This window comes from Ovis canadensis, chromosome 15 (genome assembly GCF_042477335.2).
Source record: "Ovis canadensis isolate MfBH-ARS-UI-01 breed Bighorn chromosome 15, ARS-UI_OviCan_v2, whole genome shotgun sequence".
NCBI lineage: Eukaryota > Metazoa > Chordata > Mammalia > Artiodactyla > Bovidae > Ovis > Ovis canadensis.
In genome coordinates this window covers 51787943-51807149 of record NC_091259.1, presented here as the reverse complement: position 1 = coordinate 51807149, position 19207 = coordinate 51787943, and the positions used below count along the sequence as shown (strand labels likewise).

Below are 19207 nucleotides of genomic sequence, written 5' to 3'. Positions count from 1 at the left end.
GAGTCAGGACATCCTCCCACAACCATCCCAGACACACAACCACACACCCACTCCAGGGTCTGAGGGCTGAAGACAGAGGCAGGCAAGTTCCAGATTAAGTCCTCAAGGAGACTCACTTCCTGTGCCAGTCTCCCAGGACATGAAGTTGGATGGTGGGAGAGGGATGTTGGGCCAAGGGTCTGTTACCTGATACTCTGGTTCCCTTTTGTGTTCAGCCCGAGGGCTCCTTGTTCAAAATTCTCATACTCTAAGACAAAAGACAAATTCATAATACATTTATAATAACACACCCCATCACCCACACCTTCTACTCTTATCCGCTACTCATACTGCGGTCACACGCCTGTCATACCGTCATTACTCACACTGTAATCACTCATCATGGTGACAATCCTACCCAGCTCCCTTCCTGAGGGGGGAAGAAGGCTACTTTCTTTTCCAAAGATAACACAGGTAACACTCAGAGGCTACCCAGGAGTGAGTGTTGGGTTAGGTGCTAAGGAGCCAGCATCTCACCTTCAAAATGAGCTCAGAAGTCACTCGTTCCCCATGTATATACTGGTGTCACCTGCTCTTAGGAGTCATTCTGTGCAGCCCCTTCCTTATCAGCCAAGTGCTAGGATTTCAGCACAGCCTGAGAATCCAGCTCACCTTCCAGGGGCAAGAGGCTCCCAGGAGCCCTCCCCAGAGAAGTGCAGTCTGCGCAGATAGGCAGGGGGCAGTGGGGAGAGAGGAGGACTCCAGCATGTACCAGGCGCCCACTCAGCACCAGGCACTGGCCGAGGCACCATCCATGGACAAGCAGGGTTCAAAATATTTAACTGCTTACAATTCAGGGTTGTGTTATTGTGCAGTTAGGAAGAGCTAATGTGAGGGGACAAGGAGAAAAATTTCTTCATCTATTAAATACGTAGGTAACATCGATCGTCACAAACTACACGTGCATCATACACTGAGCTAAGAAGGCCCCCAGGACTCACTAGGCAGTTGCTGTCTAACTTCCCAACCAGCCCTCTCCTTCCCTGGAAGGAAGGTGCCTTGCCTAGCCACATTTGAGAATGTGTGTGGGGAGCTGAGAAGACAATCAGAGCCAAGTCCAGCCAGTCCAAATTCCCTTTTCTGTGAGACAAAAATGCACATCAAGGCCAAGTGCAAGGCAAATTCTTGTTACTACAGAATAAGTCATCAGATGATTTCACTGTAGGTATTCTTCCCAGAAGCCTATGAAGTAGCTATGATTAGCTCCATTTACAGGGGGGAAAACTAAGTCAGAAATGTTAGATATCTTGCACACATTCAAACATAAAGAGATAGAGCAGATCAGCTAACCAAGTCAGACGCGGTCTTGTCCCCAAGATGTTGTGCCAAGCCCAGCCCTTCTGGGGCGGTGCTCTTCCTGTGTCCCCCTTCCTATAACCCAGATCCCCAAACTTCTGCCTGGGTAATTTTACAAGGATGTTAATTCCTGGCCACAGAGAGGGAAACAGAACAGGCATCAAAAGGTCAGTTCTGGACAGAGAAGTGAGTTTAGCCTGAGAGAAAGACACTGTTTCCTCAGTCTCAGACGGCTCTGCCGACCTCCGTTTCACCTGCGGTGCTGAGTCCGCCTGCTCGAGTGTGTGGTCAGCATGAAGGGCAGGCTGCTGAGTCTCACCTCTTGGGCTCCGGTGCTGCTGCAGGGCCACAGATGTGTTGACCACTGGCACCAGTGCGGGTTTTTTCACAGAGAGGTTAATTGGCTCCTCCAGGTCTGAGGGGATAGACAAGTCCTTGGAAGCATCCAGAGCAGCGGCTGTAGGGCCTTGTCCCAGAGAGTCAGTGAAGCGGGTAGATTCCTCACTTTCCATCTTTCCAAAGTGAAAGGCCAACAAGAATCAAAGAAATCAGACATTTTCCCTGTCACTGGTCACAGAGCTATTAAGCTAAGGCCAGAATGAGGCCTCAGGAGCCACCCTTTTGCCCAGAATTAAGCAGAGGACATTAAATGGCATTTCTCCAAGACCTACCTTACACAAGGCATTCCCCAGGGAGGGGTCAGTTCCATCCCCAGGGCACAGGCCCCCTGCAGTTCGGCCAGAACCGGGACTGGAGCCAGACCCAGTCTCTGGCTGCACATCAGAAGCTGGAAGCACACTTTGCAGAGGACAGGTTGCCAGGCTTGGCACAGTGTGGGTGGGACCAGACATCAGGTTGGGTCCAGCCTGAGAGCGATCACTTGCCAGGCTTGCAATGGCTGGGGAGGGATCACTCATTAGGCTGGGCGTGGACTGGGGTGGGCCACGCACAAGGCTGGGCATGGCTGGCAGGTGACTGGCTGTCAGGCTGGGCACAGCCTGGTTTTGACCGCTCGCTAGGCTGGACATGGTTGGTGGGGGGCCACTCAGCAGGCTTGGTACCACTTGGGGCATCACTTGGGGTGGGGCAGCTGTCAGGCTGCTTGTGCTCTGCATCTGTGGCTCAAGGGTCCTCGCCAGCCTGGTAGATGACAGCTCCATCTCCAGTGTGTTGGAAAAGCCCATGATGCTCAGAGAAGTGGAGTGCTACAGGAGCAAAAACAGGGGAGAGTCTGGCTGTTAGCTAGGAATGGTGGGAGGGAAAGGAGGGAGGCAGCCCGTAAGAGTCCCATGCTCAGATTTCACTCTGCCTCAGAGTCTAGTAGCTTCAGGGAACTCAGACAGACCATGAAGTCCTGTTCCCATTCCCCTATACCATGGAGGTTGCTGGGCTATGACCCAGAGAGGTGGGCACAGCCGAGGACACTGGTGTGCGTGCGTGCGTGTGTGTGTGTGTGCGTGCGTGTGTGCGTGCGTGCATGTGTGTGTGAGAGTGAGAGAGACACAGACTGAGAGAGGGAGAGAGACAGCCTACCACTTGACCTGAGGGTGGTACAAACTTACACACACACATTATCAGCCACATCCCTCACTCCCCTCTAGTACCTAAGCAAAGAGTCAGACTGTAGGAATACCTTCCCACATCACATGTCCCCTACAAGCCACTAGTGGCCTCCTCTCCCTTCTGGGAGTCCTACAGGATACTTTCTGCTACATAAGAATGGCAGGAAGTTCAGAAGGCTCAAACCCTGATCTGCCGCAGACATTCTCTGGGATAATGCCAAGGCTTGGGGAGCCCCCTCAGTCCTGGGGAACGTCAACCCCACAGCCTTCTCACAGGCTTGTTCAGATCAACTCCAGCACCACCAGCATTAGACTGAAGACTCTGACCAAGAGATGTGAAGGTCTTTTCTAGCCCTACTATACCTGCCAAAGCCATTCTAAACCAGAGGCAGAGAACATCAGAGCAGCTAAACCTTAATATGGACAACTTGGACAATTAATGGATGCAGCAATGATATCCCAACCCCCCATAGTTCTTTGCTCAGTTCTAACCACTTGGTGACCTAGGCAGAAGACAGACATACAGATTACTATACTGAACCCACTGCAGCTTTTCAGGTTGGAGAAACAGACGGAGGGCAAGTGGTGGGAAGACTGGTTCTAAATGCAACCTTCAGTAACTTCTGTTTAATACCCAAGCCTTTTTTAAGACAAAAGACATAACCATTTGACACCTTTTGAAAATCAAAGGGGAAACAAGGAGTTAATATCTCAAAGCTTCCAAGTTAGTATCTTAAACCTATCATTCTTTTCCCTGAGTAAGACATTTAAATTTCCATAGGAAAAGAAATACGTTCAAATACCCTCTCAAGTTTCCATATTATATTAGTAAAGCTAACCAACAAAGACTGTCCTCACCTCAGTGAATGTCACCCTAGTCACCCAGTTCTTTGAGTCGGCTCCTAGGAGGGAGGCATCAGTGGGCACCCTTCCTCCCTCACCCAAGCTAACACCAAACCTCATCAACTACACCACTTGAACACCTCTCAGCTATTCCCACTCTTCCTCTCTCTGCTGCTGGTGCCTGAGCCCAGGTTACACTTCATATTTTCCCAGACTACAGTAGTACCCTCTGCAGTGGAGAAATACTTTGACAGCACAAATCTGACCACATCAGCGCTCTGCATAAAACCATACTGCTCCCCACTGTGAAAATCCCTAACAAAGTTTCCAAGGCCTTGATGCTCTGTTCTCTGTTCCTCTCTGCAGCCAGAGTTCATATAGTGGCCCTCTCCTCAGCCTTTGAGCTCCAGTCACTCAATATTTTTAGGTCCAGAATCATGACATCCTCTCCCTTACCCACTTCAGACAGACTGCTTCCTCTGGAACATTTTCCTAGCCCTGCCCTTGTTCCACTTACCTTCTGAATTCAGCTCACCTGTGAATTTTCACTCCCCTCTTTTACATTCTCATAACTCCTGTACTTCAGTCTCATAGCACAATCTGTGATACCATTTGCTTAACACACATGTCCCCTACCAAACTATAAACTCCATTAGAGTATGTGTGTGCAGTCACTCGGTTGTATCTGACTGTGATCCCATAGACTGTAGCCCTCCAGGCTTCTCTGACCATGGAGTTTTCCAGGCAAGAATGCTGGAGTGGGTTGCCATTTCCTCCTCCAGGGAATCTTCCTAACCCAGGGATGGAACCCTCAACTCTTGTGTCTCCTGCATTAGCAGGCAGGTGGATTCTTTACCAACTGCACCACCTGGGAAGTCCCACCCTATTAGAGTATGGATTTTTTTCTATTTTGCTTGTCTAGTGTTTTCCTAGACCCAAGAGCAGTGCCTGGCCGAACAAATGAATTAATGAGCTATTCACAATTTTTTAAAAACAATAATGCATGACTGTTTATTCTACAAATTGCATGCCCAATGAATAGAAGCTCAGTTCTACTAACAACTAAGTCTATGAGTTTCTCTAAAATAATGCCCATTTTTATGTAGCTAAAACTTGTTGAGAATTTATTATATACAATGCAATTTGCTAAGTGTTTTACATATATTTCCTCATTTAATTCTCACAGCAAACATTAAAGGGTTGTGAAGTTTAAAAGAAATAATCCATGTAAACATTTAGAGCAATATCTGGCAGTGGTACTCAACAAACCCTAGCTGCTGCTGTTGCTATTACTGTTAATGTTATTATTATTGTGGCCCTAATTTTATAATTGAGAAAAATGAAGCTCAGAGAGGCATCTGAGGTTTTTTATGTAATTGAAAACATAATTTTATAAATCTCAATTTCTATTTGTGTTCACATGTAGAAATACAATTGCTGTTTATATATTGAACTTGTACCCAGCGATCTTACTAAAGTCACATTGAGATCTTCTGTGCATACAAATCATGTTCCCTAGGACTAGTGAGTTTTATTTTCTCCCTTTGCTTACATTTGTTTCTCTTGCCTTACTCCACGAGTTAAGACCTCCAGTATGAAGCTGAACAGAAGTAGTGACAGTAGCCATCTTACATTCCTAATCTCAGGGGGATCCTTTCACTCACCAGTATATTTGTCATAGGATTTTTATGGCTTTAGAATCCAGCTCTCTGGTACCGAAGCCACACTCGTTTTTCTGGCCTGCCTGCCTCTGCCCTTCTCTCTGCTCACCCTCTTCCCTGATCTCTCCCACACTCTGTTCTTCCATCTCTTTGTCTTTCCATCACCTACCCTTAGTCTCTCTTGATTTTCTCTTCTCTTTTCTTCTCCCCCAACCCTTTTTCCTTATTACTTAACTGCTTTAGTAAAGCTTATAATTCCTATTCTTAATTTTCAGTTTTGAAAGCAGATGAGCTAAATACCCTTCGTTTCTCTACAGAAGTTTACTTTTAATATGTTTCTTCATAGTTCAATGGTCTTCAATAAAAAGACTTCAATTTGCTGTATAGTCTAAGTCTCAAGATCAGAAAGGTGAGGAGGAGGAGGGATGGGGGGAATGCGCAAACGAAATGGGATAAACTAGGTATAGAGCCCAGCTTAAGGGACTGAGGCCAGAGGCCAAGGGATATCTCAGACATACCCAGGCCTGCATCCCTTGGTGTCCCCTTGTTGTCCTGGTTATGCACTCATACAGCTCTCTGATATTCTGTATTTTCTTATCTTTGGATAGGAATATCCAACGATCATTATATTTCCTTTTATACATGATTGTCTAATTCTTTGAGCTGGATACTTTGACTGTCTCCCTTTTTGACATGCGTATTTAATGCAGTCATCTCATCTACCAATGACACAGATAACTTAGTGAAATCCTTGGGGCCAAGCCTCAAGAGCACCAAAATCCATCTGGAACCATTCCAGGTCCCAGACGGTCAGGGGCTATATGTCATAAGATATACAAGAGATTAAATTCCCAAAGACAAAACCTTCCAGATTAGGAGTAGAGATCACTTTTGTAGGATATCAATTCCCCTTCTTACACACCATGAAATGTGAGTTAATATAATGACAAAGGAGAGAGGGCATGCAGCTTGAGCCATGGAAGAACTGTGGAAACTCTGTTGTGGTTGATTTTGAGCTGGGCCTGCTGGACTTGCTCCCCCAACACCTAGCAGACAGCCTGAGGTTAGTAACTTGTCCTGATGCTGAACACTAGACTGATCTCTTTCCTGTTCATATCTATAACCAATCTCAAGAAGGCCAAGGATATCAGGAGTGGTGTGAAGCTCTGGCAACAGTAACAAGGACCTGGGGAACGTATATGGGGAAATTCTAAGAAGAGACTCAGAAAAAGTGCTCTGCGGAAGTTGGCCTCAATCCTATTCTATAGGCTATGCAAATACAGTGGCACTTCTGGAACCTATTATCTTGTATGTTACTTATTTTTTGATACTTCATTTGGCTCTCTGGAGTGAATAACTACAAAATATTAACACAGAAGGTCCTTATGTCATGTACGGGAAGAAAGAAGGGAGTTGAGATCCTCTATCCTACTCTGCTACAAGGTGAGTAGGGGCAAGGGGAGGGCCAACTTTCAGGGCCAGGAAAGCAGGCTGAGTCGCTGGGGGCTGTAAGGAAGGAAGGAAAGGTCTTCTCAGGAATGTGCTACAGCTGGAGAAGGGCTTGTGAGTATGGCCAAGTTGTCCGACACTTGGTGTCTCACACACAGGAGAAGCTTATATGTCAGTGGAGAAGGTGCTATCTGCCCTCTCTAGCACCTGGGATTGTTCAGAGGTCAAATGAGAGAAGGTGAAAGTATATGGCCAGCTGGAATGTCTGTGCAGGGCAATCACTGACACCTCCCAGATTAACTGACACCTTGAATTCATCTTCACCTATACAACCTCAGACTTCATCGGTGAGCATATGGATTTTGAGGTTTGCAAGTAAAAATAAGCTATTTTCTAGCTCAAGGAGAAAAGTTAAAAATGCAAAAACAAAAACAAACAACCTCTGGGAATCAGCTCAGGTCACCTCTGACATATGAAGGGCGCTCTCTCTTACCTCCATGACCCAGTATCTCCTTACTTGCCCCTAATTTGGTCTCCTCCCAAATCATACGTCCCCATCCCTTCGCTCTCCTTGTCTCTTAATCTCTTTATCTCTGTTTGCCACCTGCCTGACCTGTGACCTATCTAAACTGCCTGAAATTTCAACTTCTGCTCCCGGTCACCTTTGCAGTCCTTCACCTGTCCAATCCTGTTCACCTGTGCTCTGTCACCTGCTGCCTTCCTCTTCCCTTTCTCACCACTCAGATCTTTTTCTGCAGTTCAATTTTTTTTTCTTTTTTTTTTTTTGCTGAGTTCAATTTCTTTTTCTGAAGATCTGGAGTGCCTACATTGCCATTCTAATGATTGCCATAAGATGCTGTCAAAATTCAGGGAAGATATTGTTCTTTCATTTTAACAGGAAGGGAAATTGAGACACAGAGTGAGTACCCAAATTTTCCAAGCTCATAAAGGAATCCAAGACTGGGCCTAGCCATAGAAACCTGCTGGCTGGTCTTGGTTTTGTGCCATTAGGTAGAAAGCTAGTGCTCCAGTACGACGTGATTGAGAAGTCAATAAGCAGACACCTGGTGCACATACCCTGAGTTTAATATAAATTTCAAGTTTGTACAGCAAGATAATATTGCTGGGGATAAAGCAGCACAGATAGAGTGGTGTTTCACAGGAATCAATTTGCCAGATATCTGAAACATACCTCTTTCAATAACAAAACGCAATTGACTTTAAAATATTATTTTGAAGGATAGTACTTCTAAAATGCTTTGCACACTACCCTGTCTTACTAAACAGAGTATCTGAGGCTGAATGAGACCATTTCTTAGTGACGTAAAAGAATTCTGATGAACCTCTATTGCTGGGATATCCTGTAGTTCATCGGTGCTTTAGAGAAGTTCTAAGAATGTAGTAGGGTTTAGCTAGTCCTTTCTGCGAATGACATCACATCATGGCACTTTTCCAGGTGAAGTTTCTTGTCTTCTCTCCTCTTGTTAGCTGCCATTATAGAAGTCCCAACTCCCTGCTTCTACTCTGCTTACTGCTATAATACAGAAAAACTAAAAATTTCCAAAGAAAACCATATAACTAAGCTTGCTAGATCAAGTTGACTAAATTGGGCTTATAGTCTCATACAGAATATAATGTGTGAGGTTTGTAACAGCTATTCTTGTTGCTGCTCTGAAGCTTTGCCTGCTTACTTCTGGCTTCAGGTTTTGATTCTAGGAGTCAAACTTGTCAAAGACTGACCACCATATACAGGTACAGTAGGAGAAGAGACCAATGACTTGTGAGTTGTCTTTTGGAAACACATTGAAGGCCTTCGCCTTGGCTGAAGGAAATAGATAAGGAGACAAGGATGCATGTAAATAGATTTGTGAACTAAATCTTTGGAATATTTGAGTGTTTCAACAGCTTCAGATTAAGTAGACAGATTAAGTAGCTTTCAGATTAAGTAGTAGATCTTGACACAACTGAATCAGATAGCTGAGCGGGGAACTAACTTTTCCTGCCAGTGGTTTCACAAGTTGATTTTTAACAGGAAAGTTGCTCTTGCTGATAGTAAGTGTCCTGCCAGCTCAATGAAAAATTCTTTTATGAAGTAAGGTTGTTGCTATAGATGTAACTATGTTGATATCTGCTAACCAATGGGAGTCGAATGGGAAAACCATGATGACTGGTGAAGAGAGAACTGAAGAGAACCCAGTGCCCTGATGATCCAAGAAGATGGAAAAAAAAAAGGATCAGGGTCTGAGGCAGAAGGAAGAGCAAAGGAAAAGGTGGAGTCCAGTGAATCTGCAGTGAAGGCTACAATGGGTGGAACCTTTAAAACCCAAATTTTGGAGATGTGGAAGAACTAGGCCAGAGGTATTTTTCTTGGGCTAGCTTAAGGAAATCTAAAGGTCTGGGAGCAAGAACCTACTTTCTCATGAACCAGGAGACCTAGACAAAGATCTTAGGTTTGGTCTGTGAATGAAATCAGGCCAGAAGGAAGCAGATAGGCTTCCCACAGAGTATAAAATTCAGGCAGCCAGACCTGGGGGGTGTTTGGCTCGATTCCTATGTAGGACAGTGTGCACATCTCTATACAGTTCTGCACTGCTAACCGGGTCACAGCCTAGGCCAGAAGAAAGCCTTATCAGGCCCTGGAAGCATTCTGAGCAGAAGCTGTCAGTGCCAGGCTGCAAGGAAAAGACAGCTGCTTTTGGAAAAGACATGGATGAGAACCCATGATCTGGTCTATAGCCATGTATTTGGAGACTGTTAAGGCAGGGTGCCTAGTTTTTCCTCACTTATGTCAAGCTTTAGAATATGCATTTAAGCAAATTATTTTCCATCTCTGGGCTTGAACTTCCTCCTCTACAGGTGAATGTAAATCTCACTGAGTTTTAAGAATCAAGAGCGCAGGCATCAAAATGCTTTGATAAAGGCATAAATGCTATTCGTCAGGTCCATGATCCTCCACTCTTCTGCTTCACTCTTAATAATCCAGACCACAGGAATGTCAACTACTTCTGCATCATTTGCTGACAATATATCCCAGACTCCACTGAAGCCGTAAGCAGTAACTTAGTGGCCTCAAAGTCCTCTGAAGATCTGGGGCCCCACTATGAGCAGAAGAGAGGTCCTTTTTGCAGGTGAACTGGGGTTCAGCTAGAGCTCTCTGTGATGTCTACAGCCTCGATTCCATGAGCGCTGACAAAACGAGTGTGTGTATTTTTCAGCAGTCGACTAGTTCAGAAGTATGAAACGAAGCCATCGAAATATCTTCCAGTTTCACCTGGTATTTAAAGGGGTTCTGTTGTAAAGTTGTCTTTCTTCATCACCTTTTTCCAAAGTGGCTGAACCAAGATTAGAACGCTTAGGCAACAGCAGCTGACAAACAAATGTCCAAGTTCATACAAAAACATTCTGCTGGTGGCACAGAAGGTGGTGGGGTAAAATGCTCCAGAGACTGCAGAGCTCAAGCCACTAGAAAACCCATTCTAGAACTTTCACATCTCATTTGCAGCAGCAATCTGTTTTCACCATCAGCTCATTTAGTACCATCTCCTAGGTACGTGTGCACAGCTGCTCGGCTGTAACAAAAGTCCCCCTTGTAGTGACACGAAGCAGCTCCAAGCAGGAGTACGTCTCTGTGGAACACACAGAGCTGTGCCTGCTGCCACAGTTTCCTCTCGTCTGTGGACTCAGATAGACTTCTGACTTCCCCTGGCGCTTGCCAGCCAGTACAGACCGAGGAGTAGGCTGGGGGCTAAGTGCCGTTACCAGATAAAGACAGCCAAGACCCAGCTAGGATGGGTCCTAAGACTTCTCCCCAGCAAGGCCTCAGGCTACTTCAGAGAGTATAAAGGTAGGAAAATCCAGCAGTGAGAGGCCACATGGAGTCCTGCTTCTCCCACTGCAGTGCATAGAGAGAGGCCATTTAACCTAGTCATTGAACCCAGGGCTGAGGCAGGAACTGTGCTCTGGGCCTAACCTTGCCAACAGCTGGCTGTTTAACTTTTAGGCAGTCACTTAATCTCTCTGTGTCTCAGTTTCCACATCTTTCAAAGGGGAATAAGAAAGTGGCTTCCTCATAGTATTGCTAGGATAAACAAAGAAATAAAATAGAAAAATACATATAAAAATCTATGAAAAAAAGTAGAAAATGCTATAAATCAATGATAAGATGCTCAGAATGTTGTTGGGTAACCTTGACCTTCATATCCCCCATCCTTCCCAATCCCAGATTCAAGACAATGAATTCCCTCGAAAAGAAAGCCCCTTTCCTTATTTCAGGAGTTTTGTGTATAACCAGTACCTCACTCAGTCAAGTAGAGCCAGAGGTTCCTCTGGACCAGGTTCCCCTGGATGGCAACCTTGAGGTTCCTTTTTCTGGGAGTACAAGCCTTAAAGAAGCCTATGAAATGTCTGAAAAACGTCAGGTCACTTGGCCCCTCCACACCTCTGCATGAGTCCCCGGTAACAGCCAGAGGCAGCTCCAGATGAAAAGTTAGATATCCTAGGATCTTCATTAACCCCAATGCCACCCTGCAGCCATGCAGGAGTGAAGCGGCCCCTCCCTTCGCCATTCCGAGCACCCTACGGGCCACCCACCCAGGTAGCACAGACTCCATGCTTGCATGTGGCTGGCCTCCTTTCCTCTCTACTGGGTGGAGGAGCAGAACTGAGACCCATCAAATAAGCAGAAGCATTTTCAGCATGGCTCCCACTACCAGCTGGGCACTGGTAATGCCCACACTCCCAACTGCCCTCTAGAGCTAGCTGTCTTCCAGTCATCTTATAACGTAGCCTACAGAGGAGACCACCACCAATTCAAAACTTGACTTTTTCCTCCCCTCAAGTGTACTTTTCTTCCCATGCTCCCATCTCAGATGAATGGCAACTCAGTGGACCAAGACACACCTTGGATGTCCTTTACCCCACTTCTCACTGCCAATCAGACTCCAAGTCCAAAAATCTCCCAGGATCTCATCTCTTGAAGTCCTTGCGGCCTCTTCTTTCCCATCATTACCTGATTTCATTCATCTTCTCCTATTTCTCCTCTGTACTAGTTTGGTCTCCCTTACTATAACTAAAGTGATCTCTCTATACTTTAATTCAAGCCATGTTAGTAATCCTCCTTGCTAGTAATCCTTCACTCACACCTCGTAACCGCCAAGACTGAATCCCAAATTCAGAGCATGATTCACAAAGCTTTCTAACTGCTCTGGTTTCCATCATTCCCATTCTCTAGTTCATCACATGTTCCTACCAAGTCAAATTATCTGAAACCCCCTAAGTAGCCCAGGCTTTCTTTCACTCCTGGACCTTCCTAGTAGCCATTCCCTCTATTTATCCTGGCCTTCCCCCTCCATGTCTCCTTCACCAGCCTAATTTTTCAAACAAATCTCAGCTAAAAACCATGTTCTCTAGGAAGTCATCTCCAAGAGTTCAATGCTCTTTATATACACCCCACTGACTATCACAGCACTTTATCATACTTCATTGTTGCTGCTTGTTTAACTCTCTCTCCCACTAGACTATAAGGTACAAAGTAAGACTACTTATTCACCAATGTGTTCCTGACACCTATAAAAGTAGGAGGCACACGACAGGAGGTTAACATATTTTTTGATCACTGAGTGAATAAGTAAATGGATGGATAGACGGATGGTTGAACAGACAGGTATCTACCTCAGGTGTAAGAATGTAAACTGCTAAGAGCACACAGGTCCAATGCACAGCATCTTTTGGGCCTCTAAGCCAAACCATGTTCAAAAGGATAGGGCAGGCTAGGCACAAACTAAAGACCTTTAGTACCAGACTTCAAGGGATTTCTAAGGTAACAGTGCAAATTTGCCGTCTCTTACTTTTCAAAATTCTCTTCTTAGGCATCACTGAGGTAGACTGATCTATGGCAATGGTGCTGCCACTAGCGAAACTGGGACTGTAGAGCCCAAGGGATGCTGAAGGGCTGAGAGTGCAGGCTAGAAAGGTACAAAATAGCTGGCAGAGCTCCTGGCGCAGGGCTGAGAGGAAGTACCAGGAGGGTTGAGGGGACGAGACCAGAAAAGGGACAGGATAAGGGGAACAGGGCCAAGGGACACATGGAGGGCTGGTGGGAAGGCACAGCACTGAGGTTCCAGCTAGGAGGATGACCGGGGCAGAGATGAAAGACAGGAGTGAGAGTAGGACAACCAGGAGCTGTAAGATTCTGGGTTTATTGCCATGAACCGTCCACCAAGCAGACAGGTGGACAGACAGGAACAGCTTTGCTAGCTTATCTTCAAAACATCCCAGTGCCCTCAGATGGTCAGCCACCTCTGCAGGTCATCTCTGTAGACCACTCACCCACAGAATTCCATTAATTCAAATTCTAAAGCCAGCCAACTCTGGATTGTGGGACCACATAAAATACTTTCCCCATTGTCATTCATTGCAGAGAGGAAAAAGCTCAGGCTGTGATTCTCATTTTACATAAACCTTAGCCCCTTTTCTCTATTAGCTGTAGGCCCCTGGATCTGAGTTTCCTTAGCTATAAAATCGGGATCCCCACCTCACAGAACTATTGGGAAGGTTAAGTGAAGTCACCCTGCGGAGCACCAAGCACGGTTCTAGGTACACAGTCAGTGTTCAACAAACTGGCTTTCCTTCCCTTTCCCCTTCCTCTCGAAATGAAGCCCAGCTGCTCCCAATTTAAGTGTGGGGGAGTGCCAAAGGGGTGGAGGAGGACCTTGCTCACTCACTAGGACAAAAGGCATGAGTCAGGGCTGTGTAACATCCAGGGATGGAACAGGGACACTCCTCCCCCAGCCCAGACATCCTCAGCCAGGTCCCCGGGGTCTTGACTGGCAGTGGGTCCCATATGATCAGGGAAAGCAGGCTCCAACTGTACCTTTCTCACCACATTCGGAGAGGAGTGCTGGACGGAGCTGTCCAATGCGGGGACACTGTGAGGGGTTTCCTCCCCAGATGGCAAGTTAGCAGCAGTATTCTTGTCAAGGGGGAGAGTCGGCAGCTTTGGGCCTTCAGATGCTGGGGGCTCATCCGCAGCCTGGAGGAGAAAATAAGAACTTGGGTGCGTCCTGAAATGGCAACCCACTCCAGTATTCTTGCCTGGAAAATTCCATACAAAGAGGACCCTGGGCGGGTTACAGTCCATGGGGTCACAAGAGTCGGACACAACTGAGTGACTTTCATTTCCCGCAAAGAGTAGCAGCAGTGGTAAAGGCTGAGGCCCACCTGCACTGCCCACCACCTACACACTGCAGATGGCCTGAAATCTTTTCAGGAAGATATTCTTATCTAAGCTGTTCCTAATATGACATCTTAGAATAGAAGTCAAACCAAGAATCATGAGCTAACTTTGTCATAGTTACCTAAGCAATCACAACAGTTTTGACTTACATTTATAGAGCTGTGGTCCTCTATAAACCCTAGACCCTTCTCTGCCATCATAAGAGTTATTCTATATAAGGAACTGAGCCTCAGAGGCAGACATTCAAAGCATGATCTGAAGTCAGTGCTTAGGGACTTCCCTGGTGGTCCAGTGGTTTAGAAATTGCCCTTCCATTGCAGGAGACACGGGTTCCATCCCTGGTTGGGGAACTAAGATCCTACATGCTATGCAGCACAGCCAAATAAATAAATAAATAAAAATAAAATTGAAGTTGTCAGTGCAGAAGCATAAATGTGAAGCCTTATATTTTGTAATAAAGTAAAACTCTATAGAGCTGCTTTGAAGGTATAAATGTGGTTACATATATTTCACTATGAAAAAAGTGAAAGGGGAGGAGGAAGGGTCTGGAACAGGAAGCTGTTGGAAACCAAGAAAAGCAAGAATTAAGAATGAAGATGTGGAGTACTGCAAAGATCCCAGAGGTACAAACTGCACCTCTCCAATTGGCTTTTAGCTGAGAAAAGAGAAGAGCAGCCTTAGTCATCCTCCTAGGGAGAGAACAAGGCCTCCTCTGTGGCAATTCAGAGTCAGCTGGCATGGACGCAAGTCTTGGCACTACCACTCGACGTTTTATGAGCATCCATGTGCGCTTCGGTCATGTCTGACTCTTTGTGACCCTGTGAACCACGGACTGCCAGGCTCCTCTGTCCACGTGATTCTCCAGTCAAGAACATTGGAGTGGTTTGTCATGCCCTCCTCCAGGGTATCTTCCCAACTCAGGGATCGAACTCTTGTCTCTTTTGCCTCCTGCATTGGCAGGAGGGCTCTTTACCACTAGTGCCACCTGGGAAGCCCCCAGTGTTGTATGATTTCTAGGCAAATGATCTGCTTAAGCTCTCCCCTTCCCCCAGCTGGAATTCATAAGTTACAGTAAAGGAAGTGAGGTTACAAAGGTAAGAGACAGCCTCCCTTCTGCCCTGCACTGACTGGAGTCCAGCACAGCTCAGGAAGTTCCATTAACGGACATAGTCCCTAGTGTCACCCAGAAGGACAGGACTAAGCCAGGCCACTCTGGACAGGATTGAGCCTGGATCTGTGTTGGAGCTAAGTACTGTGTTCTCTGGAGCCTTCCTGAGACGGAAGGCGGAGTCCAGGGCAGTCTTGAATTGGGAGGGCTGAGTTCAAGGCCAGCTTAAGATGAAGAAACTGTTCCTGTGCCACCCTGTGAGGGGGAGGCTGTGTCCCTGATGCTCTTTAGGGAGAATCTAGGGAGGTGGTACCACTCTGACCTCACCTGCACAGTGTCCTCTTGGCTCTGGGACTGGACGGGCGCCGGCTGCCTCACAATGTAATTGATCTGCCCCACGATGGTTTGCTGTAGATGCTGAGGTGATTTGGTCTGACTCAGCTGCAGGCTGGGCTGTTGAGCCTGAAGGAGAAGCTCCAGGTCCTTCTGCATTTCCTCCAGCTCAAACTTGTGGTGCATTATGTCCATGTTCTGGGAACAGGCGGGCCCCGGGGGGCTCTCGTGCTGACTAGAGGCTAGATGCTGGGATGGAGGGAGAGGCGGGGGTGGCTGCTGTTGGGGTGGAGGGGGCGGAGGGGGCGGAAGTGGCAGCTGCTGCTGTGGCGGTGGCTGAAAGTGGCTGAGCTTCAGCTTCTGGTGGTGGCCAAACTGCACCTGGATGGAGGGTGTCTGCAGGGTGGGCAGGGCATGGGCTCCTTGCTGAACATCCTGTGGGGGAACGATGCACACGGGCTGTGAAGTCAGCTGCTGCCCCAGCCGCTGGGGTGTGCTCTCCGGCTCGGCAGGGGGCTGGGTTTCCAGCCAGGGCTGAAGCAGCTTTGGCGGGTGAGGATTGCAGGGCAGTTCCTTCTCCCTGGGCAGCAGCGTGGAGCACTGCAGGGAGCCCAGCTGATGGGGTACCATCTCGGAGGGCTGCCTAAAGCTGTGCACTGGGTGTATGCTGGGTGGGGGGACCTGGCCTTTGAGGGAGGGTGAGACTGGGGAGCAGTGGGAGCAGCACACGGAGGAGGAACAGATTGCTGGAGACTGGAACTTGTGCGAGGGATGGCTGAGAGTCTCTTGCTGAGCCACTGGGGACTGGTGGCTTTGGTAAAAAGATGATGGTCCCTGTAAGCCTCCATAAGCAGGAGTATCTGCCCGGGACAGCTGTCCACCCTCAGTAGTTATACAGCCTAAAAATTCAGAATAGAGAGTGTTTCCAAAGGTGATCTGCAGTTGTTCCCCCTACTCCTGCTACCTCCCTCTTCCAGGGCCAAAGGGTATCGTTCAACAACCTTGTACCAAAGGCAGAGATTAAGAAATTCAATCCCTAACCCCCAAGACTCAGTCTAGAATGATATCAGCAATAGAAACTATACAGACCTGTGCTGGGGGCCTGGGACATTTGAGGAATCAGCTCAGCTCTTACCAGAGGCTCAGTCCTGACTCTGTTTGTATCCCACTAGGGAAACCATGGGCTCCCTCACAGAGTACCTACTGCTTTTTTAACAGAATAGCCCAAGGAAGACTCAGACCAAAACTGTCAACACTGGGGGGAGAAGAGGGAGTGTACTAAAAAGTAGCAAAGGAGATTCATCCCCAGGACAAATGGGTAAGTCCTCAAATACAGTTCTGGAGAACTAGGTGTTGGGCAAGCAGGGTGGAGGAGAGTGGAGAAGCTCCATCCCCAGGTCAGTGCCAAGCATCAGTGCTGATGTCTGAGGACCCTAGGCCCTCATACATGAGAAGATGATGCTATTGCTGTTTCAGTCTAATGGCTTCTTCAGGTCCTCTGAGGCTTATGTAGGGGAAAACCAAGTGTCCTGAGGGCAGGTGGTCACCTTTGGTCACTTAGTGGAGGGCCTGACTCAGAGCAGGTGCTCACCAAAGGTCTGTGGAATTGTATCAAAAGGGAAAGGGAAGCAGAAAATAAACCTAAATATCCATTTATTATTTTGTCAAGTTCAAAACACTTTCAGTGAGAGTATCAGTCCAGATAAACGCAGCAGTTGGCCATTAGTTTAACAAACCTACCATTAGGTTGTCAACACAGGCACAACTTCAAATTGTCTACCTTCTGCCTAAATATTGAATGCCAGCAAGTTATTGCAGCAGGGAAGAAAAATGTGCAAGGTCATGAATTATCTTCTAACATCTCAACTCCAAAAGACGTGTGTGCCATTGCCTGTCTGCCTCTCTCTCTGTGTCGCTGAAGTATCTCTGTGCCCACACACATGTATGCCCTTGTACTCGGAGACATAGGTCCACCTACACTGGCATATAGCATTCTGGAGAGCAGGACCACTGTCTTGTCTCCTCTTCTAGCAATGAAACCAGCAGAACAGGGATGTTCATGTGAAATAGGAAACTCAGATTTCAACTGATCCTCTTACAAAAGTCCTATACTGCCACTGCTATTTAAGCTGTCAGCTCTCCCCACCCCCACCCCAACCCCACCATCATCACCTCCAGGAAAAGGTTTGCTGAATGACTCCATGACCACTGGCAGTCTCAGGGTGCACTTTCTCTTGGGCATATGCTGATCTACCCAGTGAGTTAAGCAGATGGTCTAAATGTGTTCTTAGCAATCATGCAAAGGCCCATAGAGTAGGCCCTGGGCTCACCTAGGGAAGCCAGCTGCTTGGTCCAGAAGTTAGGCTCCCAAGTGAATCTGATGCTCCAAGGGGAGCCAGGGTCTGTGTTACAATTTGTCTCCAGCAATCGCTGCATCTGAAACACAATCTGACAACAGCAATGACCAAAGGTCATTTCTTTGGGCATTTTGTGCCAGAGTGAGGACTCCCTCTCCCTCACTCATTGGACAGGCTGAAGGGCCCAGAGCCAGGGCTATTTAGCCTGTGGTCCTCCCCAGTGTGCTCCCTCATTTCCTTACACCTTAGTATCTTGACATTCCTCCCCTTCCCTCTGCCCCTACTGATCCCCTTCCTCTTATTGAGGCTTTTGGAACACCTACATTCTTATCTCTTCCAGGCCTCAGATGATTTTAATTCTTCCTCAGGATATCATCTGACAGCACCCTCTCAAGAATGCTCCCTTCATTCTACCATAATCAACTGGAAAGTCCATGGGGGCAGACACTCTCTGAGTTCCCCAGAGCTGTCCTTCCACCCACTTGTAAAACTCCCTTCCATCCTAGTTAACTGCCCTCTTCTTCCCTCATCCTTTTCATCTATCTCCTATTACTGCTGCTGCTGCTAAGTCGCTTCAGTCGTGTCTGACTCTGTGCGACCCCATAGACGGCAGCCCACCAGGCTCCCCTGTCCCTGGGATTCTCCAGGCAAGAACACTGGAGTGGGTTGCCATTTCCTTCTCCAACGCATGAAAGTGAAAAGTGAAAGTGAAGTTGCTCAGTCGTGTCCGACTAGTAGCGACCCCATGGACTACAGCCTACCAGGCTCCTCCATCCATGGGATTTTCTAGGCAAGAGTACTGGAGTGGGTTGCCATTGCCTTCTCCGTCTCCTATTAATAAAACTCTCCTATTTATCTAGGACTTTGGCTAGTATCCAACTACCCTGCTAACATCTAATTAACTGATGTCCTAATCAATGTTTTAGCCTCTTACTTCCTTGAGCTCTTTAATGTAAACCACCTCCACTTCTCTTTTCAGTTCAGTCAACAGACCTAGACCATTTTCACCATCTAGAGCCATTCTACCTATGAGACCTTAAACTCCAACAACCTACTCCCTGATCACAATAGCTCTTGCTCTTCCTGAGCATGCTCTTCCACCTCATTGATCTCCAAGCCCTGCTCCCTCAGCCCAGCTGGCCATCCTAGTTTTCCATTGCTTTAAGTAACAATATCACTAGTGCCCTAATTCCCTTCCCATCAGTGCCTGCCCTTGCATCAAACCAGCCACCCCAAAGCTATGTTACGTGGGGTTGCCTCACTGATCATCATGCTCAGGGCCCCCCTCAGTCCCTTCCTTTCTTGTCAGTTTCCTCTTCCGTGGT

General features: G+C 47.2%; 1 protein-coding gene across 2 annotated transcripts in view; it reads right to left on the bottom strand.

Annotated features, from left to right (window-relative positions):
• Positions 1-19207, bottom strand: part of TRIM66 (tripartite motif containing 66) — a 42134-nt gene that overhangs the window by 9141 nt on the left and 13786 nt on the right. For both annotated transcript variants that reach the window (XM_069554483.1, XM_069554485.1), the window contains exons 8-13: positions 17856-17973; positions 15520-16424; positions 13722-13880; positions 2007-2540; positions 1655-1847; positions 187-247 (exon numbers count right to left, since the gene is read on the bottom strand). In XM_069554483.1, the coding sequence (XP_069410584.1) occupies positions 187-247; positions 1655-1847; positions 2007-2540; positions 13722-13880; positions 15520-16424; positions 17856-17973 (1970 nt within the window). The remainder of the gene's footprint in view (positions 1-186; positions 248-1654; positions 1848-2006; positions 2541-13721; positions 13881-15519; positions 16425-17855; positions 17974-19207) is intronic.